The following is a 24327-nucleotide window of genomic DNA, read 5'->3' on the forward strand; positions in this document are numbered from 1 at the left end:
AAGCGTGTATGGTATTTTAGGAATTCCTAACACTTCGAACAAAGGGATGAAACACTGAAGCGCCTCGCTGCTTGCAGGTGGGTTCAAGAACACACAAACTATAGGAGAAGAACACCCAGCAGCAGCCAATGCAACACTTCACCTAATAGAGGTGACCCAGCCAAAAAGAGCTGACCTACTTCCCAGAAATTCTACTACTTGGCTGCCAAGTCCATAAACTAGGCCTTCAGCGTGGACTCCCACACTACCACGGCGAGTGCACGGGCTTAAAAAGCCCTGAATTCCTGATAGAGACAAAGTATTACTCACATGCCAATGGGCCAGGTCATGTCCCAGGTCAACCCCTCTCAGCATGTACTGCTCTTAGGCACCTAGTATAGCAATCAGGGAGCACAGTACCCCAAACACCTAGGCACCAGGAATTCCCCAGTACAAATGCTTGTGAAGCCATCATTTCCTCCATAAAATGCAGGAAAGTATAAACTGGATATAAAACTGGCAAGAGTCCCCCACAGTGACACCACCAATATCATACTCCAGCAGTTCCACTTCTCAGTGCACGAATCAATTATGCCAAGATCAAAGACAATTCTTTGTCCTAAGTGCTTAGACATCCAGAGGGATAATACCAAACAACTATTTCTCACAGTTAGCTTATTCTACCATTTGGGGTTTGGTTTTGTTGGTAATATCAGGCAGAGATATCTGGGTTAAAATACTGCCTGGAAGTAAATTTTCTGGACCAGAAGGTTTAATATTCTCTTATGGCAGACCTAGTGACTCTTAGTTTCAAAGTTACCTTATCTAGGCTTTCCATTACAATACAGACTCCTGTGGCATCACAGAAACACCCATGAACAAACTCCAGATACAGCCAGTGTCTATAAGGGCTTCTAAGCTCACCTTCATTTAGAGATGAGATGGCCTTCTAATCAAGTAAAAATGTAACTTAATTTTAACGATGGATTTATATGATAGCTAAAACATATGTTCTTAGTTAACAACACAGAATGATCATTCAGATATGAATGATTGCCTAGAAATCCCAAGGTTGACTGACTAGGATTTTCCTTTTGGCAGTCTTCATGACCTAATTATCCCAGCCATGGTTTATTTAGCGTTTCAGTTACTACTACCTGTTTTAAGAGAACTTAAAAAGCATCTAGCTCAATATAGACTACTTCAATATTATATTAAAAATAAAAGCATTAATGTTCTAGTCTGCAGCTCTTAACAGATTCTTAGACAATGACATGAAAGTTTCCTGAGCCCATACTCCTCAAGCTAGATGGAATAATACAGGAATTAAAGACAATTATTTCTTAAAAACACTGTCTACCACCATCTGGGAATTACAGATTACTAAAAAGTGACCATCAGAATTATACCTACCTATGGGTTTTCATGTGCTTTTTGCAATTTAGTGAGGTCTTAAATGTTTTCTGGCAATAGGGACACATATAGGGACGAAGGTCATTATGGATACCCATATGTCGCCGTAAGCTACCACCAGTAGTGAAAGCTCCATTACATATCAGACACTTGAAAGATTTTAGTCCCGTGTGCGTTCGGACGTGTGCTTTGAGCACTCCTGCAGAAACAAAGCCTCTTCCACACTGAGAACATTTAAAAGGCTTTTCACCTGTATGTGATCTAAAAAGAATAAAAATTTTCATGAATAAGCTTCTTACAACTTTATAATGCTTTATACTCTATTGTGCACTGGTACATTCTTTCACTTGGGCACCACTTTCTAAAGCTAAGCAGTGAGAACACCCGAGATTCAGAGAGCTCGAGTGACTTGCCTGAAGCCACACAGGGAGGGGGCACACAGCGGAGACAAAGCTGTACTGCAAGCCTGCCCCTAAGTTCTAAGCAGTTTCATGACATTTCACCATCTCTCGGGACCAAGTTTCTGCTTTCTTTCCACTGTTGCTAGCACGCAGCATTCAACTTAATGCTGATGAACACAACTGAAACACTGCTTAAGTAATTGTAATGCAACAAACCAAGTACTTTTCTGACACGTCCTAGAAACTGCAAACACTGAAATATAAGAGGGGTGTACGTAAAACTCAGTGACAATTTCTGGGTAAAATATTATAATCATGACACTAAAGAATGAAAACATCAGTCACCAATAAATACTTTGTGGTCAAATGCGATATTTTAAATACCAAAAGCTGACACTACCATCGTTAAAATTTCTACAAGTCACCAGCTCACTAAGTCACTGTATTTGCTCTACATTCCCATTTCTGAATCTGTTACCTTACCTGATGTGTTGTTTAAGGTGGCAAGATTTTTTATATGCACGATGACAGTAAAAACACTTGTACGGTCTATCTGCTTCGTTTACAAAATTATTATTAAAATAACTTTGAAAAAACTGGTTTCTTGGAATGGGCTGGATAAGACCTACAAACCAAAAGAAAATCAGGAATAATTCACTGTTAATGCTACTAAAAAAGTTAAATGTCAAAAAGCAACTGCTTTCCCCGGAAGATGAAGGTTTTGAGGAGTTACAGTCTAGATTGCAGTGTTGCCGCTAAGTGCTATCTTAACTGTGTTAGGTATTGGCTATTTTTTAAAAGCCCATTGGGAAACACAGTTAATATAAGACAGATATTTTCCAACACAAGGAGTATCTGTATGCTGCAGTTACTTCCTTTGGTCTTAGAGCCAATTTTTAATGGATTCCTACATTTATTGGCATGGAATCTAAATAAACTATATCCAAAATGTAGGTTCATCAGGATAGTAAATCCTTTATTTGTTCAGTATACTGTTTCCTAAGCACCATAATAAACTCAAACCACAAATGGTCCTAACATGATCTTTTGTCCTAAAAAGGAGTCAGCTTTCCCATAGCCATTTTATTAAAGGATTATCTGTGAACGGCAAAAGTACTAAGTATGAGTATTTAATAGTATTTAAGTATTTCGGGTTTTACATACTTTCAATAAAGGAAGAATCCCCTTAGGTTGCCTATGTAATAAACATGTCTTGATCAAGCTATTGAGTTTAAAACGCAACTCAGGACAAATGTCCACCTGAGCCATTTGAATTACTTCACATTTACCTGGAACATTAAGAGGAAGACTTCAGCTCCTTGACAGCATGCTGCCTGCCGGGATCCAGGCCCACTCCCAACCTCCCTGCTCACTCACTCCCCGTGCCCTTACTCCCAGTGAGGATTCTTAGAGGCCCTCTTCGCATGCTGCCGGCTCTCCCTGGATAGCCCAGGCTACAGCTCAATTCTTTGCCCCAAAACCTACTTCTCCCTCAATTCTCCTGTTGTATGTGAAAACAACCCTCCTCCCAGTCATACGGGGCCCGGTGTTCCAGAATTTTCCCCGTCTCATTAAGTAATTTGCCAGTCGAACTTCTCCAATGCCTCGTACACCTGTTTCCCCATCTCTATTCCCACGGCCAATGATCTCAAACAGTGGAGAGCAAAGTCACACAGCTGGAGAGGACTCAGTAGCTCCACAAAGTCACCCCCATATCAGACTGAAGTTAACAGACCCACATTTCCTGACACTTGCATCAGAAGCCCATTCGGTTTTCAATGAGAACTCAGAGCCCTCTCCCTTGGGATCTGTGTTCGATCCACACAACACAAACCCTAAAATTGCCACTTTCCCCATTTCATAAGTGTCCTGGAGCAGTAGGGCTTAATCAACGCTGTTCAGAAATGTCCTCTCTCCAGCAGCCCCAATGCCATCCTATGCTGCCCAGCTCCTTCCTAGTGACTCTGCTCCCGCTCAAAACAAGCAGCTTGAGTCACCCTTCCCAGAACCCACATACTGAATCTGACAGAGACAAACACCATGATGATGCCAGCCCCCAAATCACTGTTCTGCTCAACCTTCTCCTTACTTATGAACTAAGCCATGTGCTCACACGCCTTCAATGGCTCACAACCACAACTGCTCAGCATGGCATCTGACACCCACTGGCTCTCCATCTCCACCTACCCACCGACCTTTCATCTCCTCCCTATCTCTGTGCTCCTGCTATGTTCTGAACAACTTCAGCACCTGTCGCTGCTCCTTCTCCTGTCCCTTTTCCCCACTCCACTGGCTATAACTTGGGCACGCGATGTGCCTTGAGCCTACAACGCCTGCCAAGGAGGACAGATAATGCGACCAAATAAATAAATGCTCCTACCCTCAGCGTCTAGAAAATTAGGGACTGACGGAAAGCAACACACACAAATCCAGTAGTTATGATCACTGGTTATCTACTGTGTTTAAGGAACTATGTTAAGTTGTAGGAAGAGAACAGAAAGCTAACGTGAGTATTCTCCAAAATGGCAACCAAAGAGAGTGACATCCCAGTCACTACTCCGCTTAAGAAGCCGTGATGTTCACAAGAGGTCTCATTGGTAAAGCACAATGGCAACTCTCAGGCACAATTATTTGGAATTTTATGCAAATAGGCTCAATAACTATTACCTAAAAGTACCACTGAATTAAAATTATAAAGTCCAAATAAATAATATCTGATAATCCATTTTCTTGCTCTTTCTTGATCTTATCGGAATGCATGGTTTCTAAGAAAAACACCAATAAAAAAATTTTAAAGCTCTAAAATGAACTGTACAAATATGTACGTTCAAGATTAATTTTATGTGCTTTATTAGATAATATATACATTAAAAAGCAACAACAAAAATATGGGAAAATGAAGTAATTTTTAGCAACTAGTTATACAAATTACATAAATTTATGGAAATAGGTAAATTAAATGGAATTCAGAGAGTAATTTTGAAAAAGTAAAAGTCCTCCAGTGGTTGTCTTATACCTATTTTATTGGGGAAAAAGTAAGACACTTCACAAATAAGAAAACAAACTATTTCTTTTGCCATTTCGTCTACCAAAAAAGAATATGCCAGTTAATGAAGTCAGAATTTGAGGTGTGTAGAAATGCGAAGCTCACTAGATGGCATGGCTGTGTGGTTCAGCAGGAGCTGTCAGGCCTGTACCTGCGCTTGCTCCATTAGACAGATGAGCCCGCGTGGCTGGCCCACAACATCCAGCCTTCACTGAGCAGCCACCAGATGCCAGAATCTGACCGAGAGCCTTCACACTGGCTCTCTGCACCGGGCCTCAGGGCTCCCAGCCTTTCTGAGGCCCACTCTGGGTGTCACGCCCACTCTGGCACAGGGTCCCCCTCCAGCACCTGCCTCTGCAGCAACACCCCCAAGCTCCCATTGTTCCCCACACAACTCTTTCTCCCATGGCTCCTGGAATCTACATTCTCCGTCATAAACAGCAACTTCACAGAATGTCTAGTTCATCATTTCCTTTCCGTAACAGTGAGTCTAACGGTCAAAGCAAGTCCCTTGAAGCTGGCACTGTCACTCCTAGTGATTGCTTCTCTGCGTTGAGCGCTAGTCCGGCACCCTGGCCTGGCTTGCGCCTCCCACCCTGGCATCACTTCCTTCCCAATCCTGCTTGCAACTCTGGCCCCTTCTCAAATAATTAGGAAGCTCCTAAAAAAAGAAACAAAAGAACCTGCTCTCAGAGATAACCATAAATAACAGTTGTATATATTCTAACAAAAGAGTTTGTTATAAATACAAGCAGGATCCAGGTCCTAGTTATACCTCATAAATACATTTACCATCCTTCTAAGTCAGTACACAGGACATTATCCTCATCATCCTTCAGATGTCTGCAAGGAATTTCACTAGACCAAGATATCCAGTTCACTGCACACACTTTTGATGAATATTTCTAGTGCTTCTAACTGTCCACTGCCACAACACTGCAATAAACAAACCAGTCTACACAACCATTTACCTTAGTGATTCCCACCCTCCCCCAACCTGTGGAATTACAAGCTCAAGGGTGGTGTCCAGGCATAAGTATTAGAAATAGATCCCTAAATGATTCTGAGCCCTTTGCAAGTTTGGGGGGGGGGGGGGGAGGGGAGGTTGCCCTCGTTTGAGCTAATTTAGGCACTAAAATAACAGGACTCATTTTTTCAGTTATTTTTTCACTTCTAGTAATTTTACAAATACAAAGTTCTGCTACAAAGTTAGCCTACCTATAAGGTCTCAATCTTTGAAGAAAGAAATTAAGTGTGAATTAAACATACATAAAACATAAATGTCCTATGGTCTTAGTGATATTATGTCATCTCTACTAGATCATTAGTCTATATATATATATATATATATATATATATATATATATATATATATATATGACATGTTAAGGAAACTACTATTCTCAAAGAAAGGCACAGAACAAATTCTGGTTGATTAATTTTGTGTCTTAAAAACAAACTGGAAATGTCCTTAAAGCTTCCAAAATTCCAGGGCGCCTGGGTGGCTCAGTCATTTACCTCTGTTGGTTTCAGCTCAAGTTATGATCCTCATACCTGTATCAGGCTCTGCCCTCAGCATGCAATCTGTTTGGGATTCTTTCCCCCTAACCCTCTGCCCCTCCCCCTCCTGTCTAAATTAATTAATTGATTGATTAATTGACTGATTGAAAAAATCTTCTAAATTCCTTCTATTATAAAAGAAGAGAAAGCTTTATCTTGTTACAGTGTTTATCTCGTTACTTAAAATACACTTAAGTCTTAGAACTTTCACATATTATAAATAGTAAGAAAATGCAAATACAGTAAAATAACAAAATGATGACAAACATAACACACATTATATGTCCTAACACATAAAATAAATTCAATATGTGAGGTTAGACAAATGTGTTTAACAAAAGATAAATGCTCTAATACCGATTTAGTTAAAACACAAATATAAACTTGGAAAATCAATCATTACAGCCCTGAGGTTTAAAATAATAATCAAAGCCTGACTCACTTGCAGAGAGAAGATACTTTAAATATTTATGCTACACAAAATGAAAAACCAGTGATGCTATACTCATACACAGACAAGTAGTCATACATATGAGAAAACAGTGACTTCTTTATATCTGTCTCCGATTTGAACACTGAGAACTACAGATCAGAATCTCTTTCCCCCCAGTTTTATTGAGAAGTAACTGGCACACATCACTGTAGAAGTTTAAGGTCTGACACCTACTGTGACATGGTTACCACAGCTCAGCAAACATTCATCCTCTCGTAAAAGATACAATTCAAGGAAAAGAGAGAAGAAAAACAGAAAAAGCATCTCCTTGCAATGAGCACTCTCAGGATGTACTACCTTCCCAAGTTTCCTGTACATCACATGCTGGGTCACCATAGCACACATCCCATCCCTGGCGCTTATTTATCTTACAGCTGGAAGTTTGCATCTTTTGACCCCCTGCTTCCAATCCCTCCACTTCTTCCCCTCCTCTGGTAACCACAAGTTTCACCCCTGTTCTAAGTGTCTCTTTTTGTTTTTTCTTCTTTTTAGAGTCTACATATAAGTGACATCATACATATTTGTCTTTCTCTGACTGGTTGCTCTTAGCAAAATGCCTTCAAGGTTCATCTGTGTTGCTGCAAATGGTAGGATTTCCTCATTTTTTAATGGATGAATAGTATTCCAAAATTTCTTTACCCATTCATCCATCAATGAGATTGTTTCCATGTCTTAGCTATTGTAAATAATTCAGCTGTGAACATAGGAGTGTTTCCTTTGGATATATTCCTACAAGGAGAATTGCTACGTCATATGGTAGCTCTATCTTTAATTTTCTGAGAATCCTCTACACTTTTTTTTCCATTGTGGTTATGCCTATTAACAATCCCACCAACAGTACACAAACTTTCCCTTTTCTCCACATGCATGTCAACATGTCATCTCTTATCTTTTTGATAATGGCCATTCCAACAGAGATGAGGTGATGGTATTTCACTGTGGTTCTAATTTGCATTCCCTAATGACTAGTGATGGTGACCATCTTTTCATGTACCTTTTGGCCTTCTGACAATCTTCTTTGGAGAAAACTCTACAGGTCCTTTAGTCATTTTTTTTTTTAAATTTTAATTAATTAATTAATTGTTGCCATTGAGTTACAGGAGTTTTAAAATATATTTTGGATATTAACATTTTATCAGATACACTGATTACAGATGTTTTCTTCCATTCCATAGTCTGTCTTTTCACTTTATTGATGGTTTCTGTTGCTGTGCACAAACTTTTTAGTTTGATATAGTCCTACTTACTTTTTATTTTGTTGCTGTGCTTTAGGTGTCATATACAAAACATCATGATCATGACCTATATCAAGAAGCTTTGTCATTGTTTTCTTCTAGAACTTTTATAGTTTCAAGACTTACATTTAAGTCTACGGGGTGTAAGATAAGGGTCTAGTTTCATTCTTCTACATGTGAATATCCAGTTATCCCAGCACCATTTATTGAAGAGACTATCTTTTCTCCATTGAATGTTCTTGGCTCTCTTGTCAAATATTAGTTAACCATATATGCTTGGGTTTATGTTTGGGCTCTCCATTTTATTCCATTGGTCTATTTGTTTTATGCTAATAACACACTGCATCAATGTCTACAGCTTTATAGCAGTATGTTGAAACCAGGAAGCATGACATACCTGCTTTCTTCTTCTTTCTCATGACTTTTTGTGGCTATTTAAGTTCTTAATCATTCCATATCAATTCTAGGAATGTTTTTTTCTACTTCTATAAAAAACATCATTGGAATTCTGATAGGACTGCACTGAATCCACAGATGACTTTGGCACTATGACATTTAACAATGTTAATTCTTCTAGTCCATGAACATGGGATACTTTTCCATTTATTTGTATCTTCTTCAACTTCTTACATTAGTGCCTTTTAGTTTTCAGGTAGAGATTTTTTTCCTCCGTGGCTATATTTATTCCTGAGTATTTTACTGTTTTGGATGCTACTCCTCTAGCTGGGACTTCCAGCACTATGTTGAATAGGAGTGGTGAGAATGGGTACCCTTGTCTTGTTTTGATCTTAGAGGAAAAGCCTTTATTTACCCTTTTACCATCAAGTATATTGTTAACGGTAGTCTTATCATATACGGCTTTTATTATGTTGAGACATGTTCCTTCTATGCCTATTTTGTTAACATTTGTTATCATGAATAGATGTCGAATTTTGTCAGATGTTTTCTATTGGGATCATAAGATTCTTTTTGTTTCATTCTGTTTATGTATCACTTGATTGAATTGTGTATGTTAAACCATCCTTGCATCCCTGTGATAAATTCCACCTAATTATGGTGAAACTTCCTTTTAATGTGCTGAATTTGGTTTCACACTATTTTATTGAGAATTTTTGCATTTAAGTTCATCAGGGATATTGGCCTGTAGTTTTCTTTTCTAGTAGTGTCCTTTTCTGGTTTTGGTATGATGACAATGACTTTGGGAATGTTCCTTCCTCTGAATTTTCTGGAAGAGTTTAAGAAAGAACATTGATGTTAATTCTTCTTTAATGTTTGGTAAAATTCACCAGTGAAGTCATCTGATCCTGGGCTTTTCTATGTTGACAGACTTGATTATTACGAATTTGCTAAGATGTTTTGTTGTGGCCTAAGATATAGTATATCCTAGAAAATGTATGATGTGTACTTGAGAAGAATGTGTGTTCTGCTGTTGTTGGTTAGAATGTCCTGCAAATGCCTGTGAGTTCCATCTGGTTTATAGTGTTGGTCAAATCTGCTGTTTCCTTACTGATTCTCCATCTGAATAATCTGTCCATTGTTGAGAGTGGAGTATTAGATTCCTCAATGATTACTGTATTACTATTTCTCCTTTTAGCTGTCCTTTTCTGCTTTATATATTTAGGTAGTATTTCCATGTTGAATGCACAAATATTTACAATTGTTGTATCTTCTGGATATATTGATCTGTTTATCATTATATAAGGACCTCCTTTGTCTTTTTTTTTTTTTTTTTTTTTACCATTTCTACTTTCAACTCTATTTTGTCTTAAAAATAAAAATAAAGAATTAACAAAGTCTATTTGGTCTGATGCAAGTATAACTATCCCTGCCTTTTTTGGTTACCATTTGCTTGAAATGTTTTTTTCCATCCTTTACTCTCATACTATGTGTATTTTTTCAAAGCTAACACGAGTCTCTTATGGGCAGCATTATCACTGGATCCATTTTGCTATCCTTTCAGCCATTCTATGCCCTTTAATTTGAGGATTTAATCCATTTACACTTAATTACTGATAGGTAAGAACTAACTAACGCCATTTTGTTAATTGTTTTCTGGATCCTATGTTCTTTGTTTCCTATTTTGCTGTCCATTTTGTGCTTTAATACCTTTTGGTAACAGTATGTTTTAATTTCTTTATCATGCTCTTTTGTGTAATTCCTATAGGATTTTCCCTTGTGGTTACCATGGGGCTTACACAGACTATCTTAAACTTATAATACCCCATTTTAAATGGATAATAACTCCAATAGAATTCACAAATTTTATATTTTAACTTCTCCTCCCCCCTCACATTTTAGGTTATTGCCACAATTTATGAGTTTTTAAACTATGTAACTATGAATAAAAGATTACAGTAACTACTTATGGTTATTTTTACTCTCTTTTCTTTTTTTAAACTTTTTTTTTTAACTTTTAAACAAGAGCTGTAATTAAGTATGCACAAGTATTACCATATTGCAGAATCTAACTATGACTGCATGTTTATCATTACCAATGAGATTTATGTTACTTTTTTATGTTTTTATGATGCTAATTATTGTTCTTTTACTTCCACTCAAAGAAATCCCTTCAGCATTTCTTATAAGGTCTGGTGAACTCTCTCAGCTTTCTATGATGGTAATAATGAACTCCCCCTGATTATTATGATCACCTTGACTCTAATACCTCCCCAGTCTACACATTATTGTATTTAAAATTTAGCTCTTAAATTAGAAGAAAAAACATTTAGAGTATAAGACAGCATGTCTAGTGAAATATAATCCCTAACATATAATAAACTTAACAATATTCAAGTTTAGTAAAAATTGCTGGTACTTGATAACCATGATACAAAGGCTACTTGAAAATCATGGTGTGCTCTTCCACACTTCTGTGCCTGGGCATGCAGTGGTAATGGGTATGCAGAGGAAGTGAATTTTATTGAACATAGCCTGGGTCTAGAAGTCAGAAGATCCAGATTCTAGTTCTACCGTGAATACAAAACTTGTTATATAGCCTCAAAGCAACACTATAACTTCTTCTAGAGCCTAGTTTTTACATCTGTACAAATGAGGAATGTGGAAAAGTTTTGGAATGACTCTTTTTAAGTTCCTATACAGCTCTAAAAGTTTTTATGACCATATGGTACTATACCACTAACAGTACTTCCTTAATATACAGACTAAAAGACTCAGTACAGTTGTATTAATGCATTCTAATACCTTCCTAAGTGACAGTCTTAGTCTAAAAGACATACTGTGTTTTAGGTAACTAGACTGAACTAGAACAGCTCATCTCCCAATGAAGTCCCAATGAAATAATTGTAACTAATCTATACTAAAACCCTGTCATGTTTTATCAAAATCTGTCCCCTAAAAAAAAAAAAAATCTGTCCCCATTACTGAAGTCATGTCTTTTCTATAAAGCCCCAAGGAGTTCAGAGTCTAAAAGAGACAGACACAAACATAAATAATAATGAAGTTAAGCATAAAAATAACTATTTACAATATTTTATGTTTTACAATATGAAGCCATCTCTACAACTCATTTCCCTCATGTGTCTCATTCAGCCTAGACCAAAGGAGAATTCTGCTTCCACTAATTTGGTCCAAGTTTGGTTTCCTAGACATCTGTGAAACCAACAAGTAAAATGTACCCCATTTTAACCTTGGAAAAAATCTACAGTATCAGGATTGTAGTATAACTCAACTAAGGCTTTACAAACTTAAAGTCAAGAAACGAACACCTGGGTGGGTCTGTGGTTGAGCGTTTGCCTTCAGCTCAGGTCGTGATCCCAGGGTCCTGTGATGGAGTCCTGCATCAGGCTCCCTGCAAGAAGCCTGCTTCTCCCTCTGCCTATGTCTCTGTCTGTCTCTGTGTGTCTCCCATGAATAAATGAATAAAATCTTTAAAAAACAAACAAACAAACCCACAGATATTTAACCTGATTCACAGCAACCTAAAAAAACTGGGAATTTGAGAGTAATTCTCAAGAATGAAGAATAATTCTAGGGCCACTAAATAAATGTTAAATCTGTCCTGACTTTCGGAGATTTTTCTGCATTTCAAGAATGGCACAAACCATTGAGAACCTAAAGATTATAGTAAAGATCAAATACACATTAAGTGAAATTGGTTTGTTGCTTTGCTTTGTGAGCTACCAAAAGTGGACAAGGACATCAAAGTATTCTCACTTCCCATGGGAGCTTTGATCAGTTTCTTGACTTTGAACTATTAATACCCTAAGAATCACAGTTCCTCAGAAGCCCAGAAGAACTCAGACACAAAATCATTAGAAAATGATACTTTGGGGAGGATGACCTTTTACTTGTTGTCTGTTTTGGGGTTTTCCATTTTTTCTACAGCCAATTATGATAAGCATATTATTCTAGGAAAGATCTATTTCATCTAAATTTTCAAATATGCTAGCTATTTGAACTATACCTAACATATTTAGCTATGTTCTGTTATGCTTTCACTGAACTATAATCAAAGATGTGTCCTATACAATACCTACTTTTGAAAATTTAAAGGTTTTCTATATCCTAGGATTTGATCAACTTTGTTTCATGCATATTTAAAAGACTATGTATTATAGAGTAAAGATTCTATAAAGCTAACCCCTTGTTATATGTGTACTTCAAATTTTCTTTAGTTTCACTATTTAGTTAAAACGATCTAATTGAGTATCTTACACTATACGATTAGAATTTGAATAGTTCTCTTTTCTTCTAATTTTTCTTGGTTTATATATTTGATGCTATGCTCCTAAAGATTCATGATTGTAGCAGATTATAATTTATATTAATCTAAAATATCACCTTTATACCATTTAACCTTTATTTATATTAAATTATACTTTCATGTTAATTTTGTTCACAGACTGGATTATCTTGCCTAAGATAATGAAATACAGAAACTGCATGAAAATATAAGTTTTAGTACAGAATTTAATGAAGTTTCTTTAATTTCGTTTAGCACTTACAAAAATCATTTTTCTGAAGATTCTTTTTTCTTTTTTTTTTTAAGATTCTTATAAGCAGTGTTTTCTTTTTAGTTAGTTAACAAAATCCTACTTTACCTTGATTACAATAACACTGAGTCTAAAAAAAAGGGCCTTAAAAGCTGGCAGGTTTTTTTTTCAGTTCAAATATTAAAGCAGTCATGTAATAATCTGTTACACACTACATAGGGATTTTAAGATAAAAATAACAAAGGACACTGCATATTTCACATAAAGAACACCTGTCCACTTTGACAGTTCTATTGAGGAAGAAATTTTTCTTCAACGAGAACTTACATACATTTTCACTTCTGCACAGCATTTCTACTATAGCGGTAGTTTATACAGAACTAGGATTTTCATTTTGACTGTGGAGCGTACTAGGCCATAAAGCAAAACTGCTGAACAAAAACTACATTAATACCATGCTAAAAACTATGTGGACCGTAATATTTGTATAATCTTTCCAAAGTACAAAGGAGAAGAGAATCTTACCTACGTCAGTTATGAGAATCGGCTCTTGCAAAGGAATATCAGGGACTGGAACGCTGGCCTTGCCGACTCGAACCTTTGCAGGTTTACGCTGGTGCCTCATCTTTCTTAACTCCGTGTGTTTAAAGTGAGAAGCAATGTGAGTCTTCCTATGGCCTGAGGTTCGAAACCTTTTGTCACAGTGAGGACAAGCAAAAGGTCTGACCCCTAAAAAAAATGAAAGTAGACTGTATAACTATTTCAAGAAAATACATCGCAACAATTAATGCCAACATAAAATTCTAGTATTTTAATACTGATTTGACTATTCATCATTTCGTGCTTATAATCTCACGGATATTATAAATCAGAGTTATTTTTCCCTTGTTTGCACACAGTGCATATTTAGATGCTAAGGCATGTAATAAGAGCATTTTAAGTAAAAAAGAACATCTGTTAGCTTTGCAGTGTAAAATACTTAAACCTTAAAATATTCAAATATTCAGTCCTTAAGAATAGTAAAGTGTGTGACTCTTCTCTCTCTCAAACCATCATCTGTAAGAAATTACAGCACCTACCTCTAGGCTGCTTTCCAGGACCGTACACACTCATGTCTAAATAGCACTTTAGCAGCTCTGAGCATGTAGTAAACAAACAGTAAACAGCATGTAGTAAACAAACAACAGTAGTTGTTATTAATTGTAAATAATGCTTGGCTGCTGCTAACAGTGACAGTGATAATTTCCTCTTAACAATTCTCCACTATCAATTCCCTTTCTTGAAGGAAATCTCCTTCACTTATAATTTTATTGGTAAATGAAACTAGAAATTCCAAAGAAGGACATAGTGCAAAATTGACTAATTTCAGTGTTTTCAAATCTTCATCCACATGGTCAGCTCAGCCCAGGAACCCCAGGTGAGTAGTGGAAGTCAATGCTAATGGGTATGGTATATCTTGGGCGGGGGGGGGCGGGAGAAAAGGATAGAAATGTTGAAAATCCATAGTTGGGTGGGCTGCACAATTTCTGAATAAAGTGAATTCTGAATTCACTTTGAAAGGGTAAATTTTGGGGCACCTGGGTGGCTCAGTGGTTGAGCGTCTGCGTTTGGCTCAGAGCGTGATCCCGGGGTCCTAGGATCAAGCCCGCATTGGGTCTCCACAGGGAGCCTGCTTCTCTCTCCGCCTATGTCTCTGCCTCTCTCTCTCTCTCTCATGAATAAATAAATAAAGTTTTTTTTTAAAAAGTAAATTTTATGATCTGTGAGTTATATCTCAATAAAACTATTACAAAAAAATTACTGCCTAAATATGAACATTTTCATGCCTTAATACTGATTACAAAATATTCAAAAGGTAGAGCAAGAGTTTTCCCTCACTGCCCAAGGCCTCAGCACAAACGTCCCACTGAGGCGTCTCTTCCACAGAAAGGCCCATCCCCGCTACACACAAACGTGTTTGCCCATAACACCCCTCCCTCGGCTCAGCCCCATAGGTTCATCCCTCAGTGGTACTGTTTAATGCTTCCCCCATTAAGCCATCAGCTCCCTGAGAATCGAGGTCACATCAGCTTTCTTTACCAGTTACACCGAGAGCCTAGCCTAGAGAAGGGAGTCAGTCATTAAGTACATACTAAAGAAAAACAAGCCCTGGAAGTGCTGGACTACTCTCCGCAGACTGCCATGACCTAGTATCCCCGGAGCACCCCTGTAGCACCTGTGTGCAGGCGGATGTGCACTTTGAGGCTCCCCGAGGTGGAAAAGCTCTTCAGGCAGTACTGGCACTTGAACGCTTTGATGCCCGTGTGCGTTTTGATGTGAGCGGTCAGGGTGCTCTTCACAGCAAAGGCCCGGAAACACTGTGGACACTTGAAGGGCTTCTCATGGGTATGAATGCGGATGTGGCGCACCAGGTCACTCGGCTTCCGGAACTCCTTGGTGCAGTAAGGACATACATGCCATCGAACACCGTTCTCCTCACGGATTGAACCTGCGGCCAAATGAAACACAGAAAACAGCCCAGCTATTATACCAAATATTGAGGCACTTTAATGTCTTTCTAGGGTTAGATTAAAACAGCACACATACTTATAAAAAGCTATCTACTTTTTGCCACAGCAGAAGATATATGATCAGTTATGAAAATGTTGAAATTCTCAGAATCACTGAAATTACTGAAAACTATGGTTCAATCTGACAGAAAATCTGAACAGTCACATGAAAACACAAATCAAAGCCTGTGGGAAGTAAAAGAGTGCTAACTGGATAGGTGAAATGAAGTCAAAAGTACAATAACTACCTAACAGTCTTATGACAAATCAGAAAAGCAAGGTATAAAAGGTGGGATAACTATAGTACCTATTAGCTAAACTTGGGAAATCCCTACCCCATCAGTTTTTTTCTAGGCAAAAATGAAAACCTTATTTAATTACCTAAAATGACATAATATAAAACTGTCACCAGGTTCTAATTATTTCTGGGAATGGACTGGCCAGAAAGTACAGACTGGCAGCCTGTAGATGTCTCCAAATGTGGCTTGTGTAGGTTTTGTTTGGACCACACACTGTTACAAAAAAAAAGTTAAACACAGATTTTTGACCCTTTGACAAATGGAAAGATCTGGAAAACCAGATCTGCATTCCCACGTGGCAACTTTCCCTGGTCTCAGAAATTGCTTTTCTCTTCCAACATATTAATAAATTTGAAAAGAAGCATATATTATAATCATCTTTAGGATGAAAAAGCAATTACTAAAATTTAATATCTACTCTTAATTTTTACAAAATTATCGAAAAAGAGGAAGAGCTGAATAAACATATCTCAACACAACCTCTGACATAATAGGAAAATACTAAAAACAATCCTATTACAGTCAGGAAAAAAAAATCCACTGTCACTGTCATGAATTTATTGTGTTCTAGTGATACAAGCCAACAAAATTAGATAAGATACAGAAATACACAGTATAAACTATAAAGGAAAACGTAAAATCATTATTTACAAATGATAGGATTATATGCCTTAAAAAAAACTAAAACTAAGAAAGAGGCCCACATTTTAATACATGGAAATCAACATCCTTCATGTTTAACAAAATCCATAAGAAAATTTTAAATTACTACTAAAATACAAAAAAAAAAAAAAAAAGGAAAGAAAAAGAAAAGAAAAAGAAAACACCTGAATAAATGGAAATACACACCCTATTATTTGGTACAAAGACAACAAGTTATAAAGACATCAATACTCACTGGTTAAATCACTTAAATACAAATACCAATAGGATTTTTTAAGAAAACTAGAGCTCTGGAAATTTAGCAGACAATTCCAAAGTACACATGAAAAAATAAGCATGTGAAAATGGTCAAAAATACACTTTAAAAACAGTGTAACTGGGGAGGACTAGGCCTGCCAGTTATGAAAGCATCCTACAGAGCTACAATTGTCTGGTACCAGAACACATGAAAAAAAAGACAGGTTCGTACACAGAACACAGTCAAGACCCATGTAGGTCTGCAGGTATAAAGAACGGAATGGCGGCATGGTGTTTGGACAGCAGGGTGTTCATCTGGAAACAAAAAATAAAACTGAGTCAAAGATTTAGTTTAAAATAGGAAAAGTATGAAAGCATTGGATAAAAGAGGTTATTTCCCATAACATCAGTGTTGAAGTCTAAGTATTATACCCATCCAAAACCTGTGATACGCTGACAAATCTGGCTATAGAAAAACAAAACATTTCTCACTTTTCACTCAAAAAGACAAATCAGAGAATATACGCTATCAAAATGCTGTCATACTCAACATATTACAGCAAATAAAAGTTGACTCAGTCACATGGAAAAAATGCAGCCCTGGCTCTTTAAACAGGAAAACTTGCTCAACCTTTGATTCCTTACAAGAGAAATGCAATTAAAACAATAAGAAACCATTTTTAACCTATCAGGTGAGTAAAAAGGATCCCCAAATTTTGACAACAATCTCTTCAGAAAGGATAAGGAAACAGGCACTCTGCTATGGTGTCACTGGGAGTGTAGACAGACACACTACAAAGAAGCAAAATCACCAATATTTACAACTGTAAGTACGAACAAATTTCTTTTCCTTGCTATCAAGCACATTAGTGATACAAATAATGAAATCTGAGTAAGACCTGTGGACTGGATCCATGTTAACACCCTGATGTTGGGCAGCCCTGGTGGCTCAGCGGGTTTAGCGCTGCCTTCAGTCCAGGGCGTGATCCCGGAGACCAGGGATTGAGTCCCACATCAGGTTCCCTGCATGGAGCCTGCTTCTCCCTCTGCCTGTGTCTCTGCATCTCTATAACACCCTGATGTTGACATCTGTTCAATGATTATCTAGGACAGTATATCTTGGCCTTAGGAAATATACACTCAAGTATTTAGAGCCAAAGGGATATTACACAAATTTATATTTATTATTGTTTGTATTAGCAAGAGATTGCAAATGACCTAATTAATTATATATCCATAAAATGGAACAATCTCTAGACATTTTGTAAAACATCAGGTGGAAAAAAGTCAACTACAAAAAAGATATATAAATATATACAGTATCCCCCCATTCCTATTTCTGCTATAGAAAAACAAAACATTTCTCCTTTTTCACTCAAAAAGACAAATCAGAGGAGAATATAGGCTATCAAAACAATCTAATACATACAAAAAACAATCTAATATATAATATATAATATGCCCTTGCTTGTTTAAAAGATAGAGAACCCCAGTGGCGGTGGCTGCCCTGGAGTGGGGAGTGGAGGAGCGTGTGAAGGACAAGCATGAACAGAGGACTTTTCATCATACATTATTTTAGATCTTTTGAAATACGTGGCATGACAAGTTTCATCTATTTAAAAAAATAATTTTAAAACATACGTAATTTTATTTTTTAAATAATTTTTAAAAACATCATATTTCTTTGAGCAGTCAGTTATCACATGTCAGGCACTATCCTACACAGCTTACGTGGATTTTCTCACTTGGTTCTCTCCCATTTATTCTGTCATTGCCCCATTTTTAAGATGATAAAGCGGACATTTTAAGTTTTATTTTATTTTATTTTTAAGTAATCTCTACACCCAAACAAGGTGCTGGAACTCACAACCCTGAGATCAAGAGTCACACACTCCACCTCCTGAGCTGGCCAGGCGCCCCTAAAGATGACATCTTGAAGGTTAGCTAACTTGCCCAAGGTCAGCTGCCAGTCAATGGCACAGTCAAGGTACATATTCTAGAGTCTGTAATTCTAGAGTCTGAGTGCCATTTTCTCAGAAAAGTCTGTCCTCCCAGCTTTACCTCAAGGAGAGCATTCACTATGTGCCAAGTACTACTGAAGGCATGCTCCTGCCTTGGAAGGGACTTAGCTGTGGCAACAAAACCATGCACCTGAGGCAGGGCATCAGTGATGCTGAGATGGCAGCCTTGCTCGTGCACAGGGCAAGCAGAGACGATGCAGGTTCAGCTCATGGGGACAGGAACACTTGGAAACATCTGCATCCCAGGGGCACCTGGCCGGGTCAGCTGGAAGAGCCCACAACTCTCAACCTCAGGGTTGTGAGTTTGAGCCCCACCTTGGTGGTAGAGATTACATACATACATACATAAAATCAAAAAAAAATAAGTCTGCACTTGAAAGATAGCAGGACTTGGACTGAAGTACTTTTACGAGGCAGAGAAGCAGCAAAAGCCGGATATGAAGTTCTGGAAACAAAGTTCACAACGGCCAGAGTGTGAGATGCCAAGTGGGCACCAGCAAGAGTCAGAGCTTGCGGCAGCAGGTAAGTCGAGGGAAACCTTCAGGCTGTGAGAGGTTCGCAGCAGGTTCGTATCCAAGCGCGTCCTCCTCACTCTTCAGTCAGGTTCCACACAAGAGAAGCTACTGGGGACGCAGCCAGCTCCATCTTAGGCACCAGCTGTGGCCACGGTGGAGGACGAGAGTGATGAGGGGACAGGGACCTGGGCACTGCAGGTGGGAGGCAAGGGTGAGTGATGCTGGACTCGGAGCACTCCAAGCTCAGCAACAGGGACAGACAGACAGACAGACTCTTCTAGGGCGAAATCCAAGTGCTGGCTCCACACAGGCCACAGCGCCCTTGGCTCATCTCCAGCAGTTAAAGATCGCCCCAGAGGCCGCGGGCCTGCAGGAGCTGCAGCCCAGGGATGTGCAGTGAGCAGCAGAACATCAAGTTAGATACAAATACTGAGACCTGACTAGTGCTCAGCAGCAGCTAATCAGGGAGACATCCATGGCTCAGGATTCAAGTTCAGGTGCTGAATCTGCAAACAGGGAAGAGTCTTCCCTTACTTTCTGTCACCGAATATTTCACTAAATGGCCCAGGTTGGGTGGTTGTTGCTATTGCTGTTGGCGACCGGGAGTTGGCCTGCACTTCTGAACCCTCAAGGCCATGGACTCAGCTGGTGGGTCATGGTGTGACTCACACACCCGAGGAGGCTGCAAACGTACCCTAATAAAAGCCCCTGCAGAACAGTGCCTTCCAAACCTGGTGGAGTCGTGGTGCCACATCTTACCAAACCACTCAGAAGTGCCATGTCAGTGCCTGACTATGGCATAGCTTACCCTCAAAGCTGGTGATGGGGTCTACAAGCAGCCGGCTAAGCCATATGCCCACGGGACTTCTACAGGAAGAGCCATGAGCCCACTTATTTGAAACTATACACAAACATAAAAAAAATAAAAAATAAAAAAAATAATAAAAAAAAAGAAAGAAAGAAACTATACACAAACAAACAGACTCTAATGCACAGAGTAGAAATGTTGTGTCAAGTACTACAGTCTATCGGGCTTTTCGGCATTGATCAAGAGCATGATGTTAACTTCCTAGCTAGATTCCCTAAGCCAGAAATGGAATGGGGTGTCATGGGTAGCTGGCTGGACTAAATTAAGAATGTTGAGATCAAGGATGCTCAAGAGGCAACACTGGGTACTGAAACCAGGAGTGCTACTGTCATCGTGTCATAGCTCCTAACTCATGAGGGTGATGACATCTCCTCTAACATTATTAGGATTTTTATGATTACTTCATATTTTGAAACTGCCTATAATGCTGTCAGGGTAGCAAAAGCTGCTGGGTCTTATGAAAAACTGACTCGTGCTGAAGAGCATGAGTCTGGAAATGAGGGTGAAGATGGCACTACGTTTGTAAAGAATACAGAACAGCCAACGTCATTGTTGGGCATGGTCACGTTTCCCCAGAGCTACTGCTAGCTTCTGAAGCTGAGCCTCAGTCTGAAGCTGAAAATGGGTGGGCTCTATGCTGTATGGATGCGGAGTTGGCAATACGACTGACTGCTCAATAGGTCGCCAGAAGCTCTTCCAGCATCTCACAGTGCTCCCTCCTCAGATGGTGTTTCAAGAGCCAGCGCTCAGCAGAATAGGACCGGAGCTTTGGAAACGTCAGAGTTAGTTCTTCTCAGAGTAGATCCCAGTTCTTCAAACTGTTGCTAGACAGATGTCTTTGCTGTTGATCCCAACGCATCTTCCATGGATCATGAGCATCTGCGGCCTTCGGGTGCCAAAGGACAGAGCAGAACTGCTTACCTGCTTCCAAAATTTGTCAAAACTCTCCACATAAAGGAATCTTTTCATTGAGAATCATCTAAATATAAGACTCTTTAGAGCTTTCACCACCTCAGAATGGTGACCAGTCCTTATTAAGCAGCTATGATCAATTCCTCATTTATGAGATAGCTGGAATGCTGGTTGTTCACAGTGAACGCCCAGCAAAAAGAAAGCAAGCATTCAGGGAGGGATCTCTTAATGTCCACCAATGGAGAAGTTACAAATTCTCTTAGAAAAACTAACGTGACCGCTGGATGAAGAAAGGCAAGCATCCCCAGCAGATGGAAGGCACACTATTGGACATGCCCACAGAGCTCTCTGCAACAGAATGAGAAAGAGAAATGTGTCTGTTCCAAAGTTCACCTGGACTGCTGGCAGATACGCTTGCCAGCTCTCACTGTCCCTCACAAAGGGACACTCTCAGGAGAGTTCCCACTTTTCTCCATTCCATGCTTATTTTCCTAGAGAAAGAAGTTTTGTTCATTCCATCTACCTCAGAGCACTCACTCAAAGACTGAAGCAGAAGACTTTAATCAACCAGATTACAGCCAAATGGAAGACACGGGACTCCTTGTTTATACCACATACGGTCGGTGCCTCTGCTTCATGAAATTCTGCAAGGGCTGCTCTGAGGAGAAACAACCAATCTGCTTCAGTCCGCCAGTGGGATGAGCCAAGTCAGAGCAAACATGGCACAGAAGACGTTACTGAAACAATATCCAGACCCAACTGCACAGTGGATATGCCCCATCACACTCTCAAAGCTGGTACACCTCCAGGGAAGCAGAGACAGATTTGTGGGGCTCACTGATTCTGTTCCCCAGCACAGTGCCCCGGTGTGTCTCCCAACACCATCAGGGTGAGCCTCTGACCCTGGCAGATGCACACAGCAGAAGCCTCACCTGCGTGTGCAGTGACCCTGGACACAATCACTCTGGGAGGGAACCCTCAGTGCTGGGTCTTCAGCAAGAACATCTACCCTCCTAAGTAGCTCCAGAAATAATTCAGAAGTTTTGGTAAGAGCTCCAGAAGCCTGATGCTAAAGTTCTTAAAAATGACTCAAAGGTGTCCCTCCAGAGAGCAAAGTCCTAACGGCAGCTCTCCCTATGCCCACTTCATTGCTGGGAGCTCCAGCGAGTGATTTATAAAGAAGAAATGTTTCTGTGTCATTCACACTGATCTTTTTAACACTGCTGTGAGCTTACTGCAAAATATGCATTATGATTTCTCTGTAAAGTGGGTGTGATTCTCCCCAAAGACAGCTAAGTGACAACTAGGGAAGTTGCTTTACATGCCAACTCAAATTGTTGCATATAAAAATACTTGAAAGTATGAAGCAAATACAATAATCAGAAGTAATTTTTTTTCTAGATAGCAATTATATTTAAGTTGTTTTAACATCAATGTACACTCTATAAAAGAGAATGGTTTTATAAATTAACTGATTTAAAAGTAAATGCTGGTGTTATCCATTTTTTTAATAAAGAAGTATATATTATTAGGTGAAGTCGAAAAAATATCACTAGCCAAGAAATTTAAAAATGTGCCATAAAGAAAAAACAGAGGGGAAGAAAGAGACAGAGGGAGACAGAAGGGGAAGAGAGAAACCAGAGTAACATGGAAGCCCTGGTAGAAGACATGGTTTGCTTTCCATTAATCAATTACTATGATTTATCGCCTCAGAGATTAAAGTAGAAAAACATGTGATCATACCAATAGAGAAAAAAGGGCATTTGATAATATTTAACATAAGATAGGGGGGAAAAAACCATCTTAGAAAACCAAATACAGAAGACAGCCTCTCAAATCTGAAAGGTCCAATGACAACATTTGTAAAAAGATAAATTCAACTGTGAAACATTAAAACCATCCCCTTTAAAAGTCAGGATGGGGGGCCTTTGGCCCAGGGCATAATCCTGGAGTCCCAGGATCGAGTTCCACATCGGGCTCTCTGCAGGAGCCTGCTTCTTTCTCTCTCTGCCTGTGTCTCTGCCCCCCCCACCCCCGCTCATGAAAAAAAAAAAAAAAAAAAAAAAGGGCAGGATGGAAGAGGAGCACTCTCCATACTTCTATACAACCCTATGGCAGAAGTCCAAGCCAATATACCAAGAAGAGGAAAACTGCCATTATTCATACACAATATAGTATCTACATGAAAAACTCAAAATAATTTCCAGACAAACTGCTACAATTAACAATAGAAGTTGACTGGTTGCTGGATTCATGATTAATATATAAAAGAAAATTTAATGCTAGAACGCTGTTTTTTTTTTTAAGATTTTATTTATTTATTCATGAGACACACAGAGAAAGGGCGGGGGGGCAGAGACACAGGCAGAGGGAGAAGCAGGCTCCATTGCAGGGAGCCTGATGTGGGAATCGATCCTGGGACTCCAGGACCATGCCCTGGGTCGAAGGCAGACGCTAAACCACTGGGCCACTCAGGGATCCCCATAGATAGTTTCAAAATTATTTTTAATATAGAAAAATAAGTGAGCAGAAACTGTTACTACGATCCTCGGAGCAGAATGCTCTCCTGCCTCACCTGACTCTCACTGATCCCTGTGGGCTTCACTCCATTTCAATGAGGACTTGGTTCTCATCCCTCCAACTCAGTCAAGCTTTTACTTTCTCACTGTGGCCCGCTGATTTCTCCCATCTCTAAACACAGAGCACATCTTTAACCAACAATCTGCCTCTGTGACCTAGAAACTGTTGTTTCTGCTGTGCATTGCCCATGCACCCACTGTGCACTGCATCACGGACACCTCAGACCTAACTGTCCTTCCCAGTACACCTCATGCTATGCTGTGTTCTATGTTCTATGTCACAGGCACTCAGCTCAAAGCCAGCTTACCATTTAAAAAAAGTAAAGGTCTTAAGATAATATTTATATCTAATTATAAATGACAACTCAAAACAGAACCTAAACAAAACCTCATAAACTCTGAAAATTGTACACAAATGAGATAAATCATGAGATTTTCAACTAAATTCAACCATGCCCAAATAAATGAGTCTTTTTAAAGTTCTCTATCCTGTATTATATAAAAAGCAGAAAGTAATTCAAGAAAGTAATTCATTTATCTGAACTATGAATAAAAAAATCCTCTTTATTCACAACATAGATCCTCTAAAGGGAAAGAAAAGCATC

At 38.9% G+C, this 24327-nt stretch overlaps 1 protein-coding gene and 1 pseudogene across 6 annotated transcripts in view; one reads left to right on the top strand and one right to left on the bottom strand.

The window, feature by feature from the left end:
• ZNF236 (zinc finger protein 236) overlaps window positions 1-24327 on the bottom strand; it is a 104414-nt gene that overhangs the window by 43196 nt on the left and 36891 nt on the right. For all 6 annotated transcript variants that reach the window (XM_077876216.1, XM_077876346.1, XM_077876414.1 and 3 more), the window contains 4 exons: window positions 15295-15567; window positions 13605-13808; window positions 2277-2418; window positions 1393-1653 (listed from right to left, as the gene is read on the bottom strand). In XM_077876216.1, coding sequence (XP_077732342.1) covers window positions 1393-1653; window positions 2277-2418; window positions 13605-13808; window positions 15295-15567 — 880 coding nt within the window. The remainder of the gene's footprint in view (window positions 1-1392; window positions 1654-2276; window positions 2419-13604; window positions 13809-15294; window positions 15568-24327) is intronic.
• Window positions 19286-21691, top strand: LOC144312364 (exportin-T-like; annotated as a pseudogene).

The sequence above is a fragment of the Canis aureus genome, chromosome 1 (assembly GCF_053574225.1).
Source record: "Canis aureus isolate CA01 chromosome 1, VMU_Caureus_v.1.0, whole genome shotgun sequence".
Classification (NCBI taxonomy): domain Eukaryota; kingdom Metazoa; phylum Chordata; class Mammalia; order Carnivora; family Canidae; genus Canis; species Canis aureus.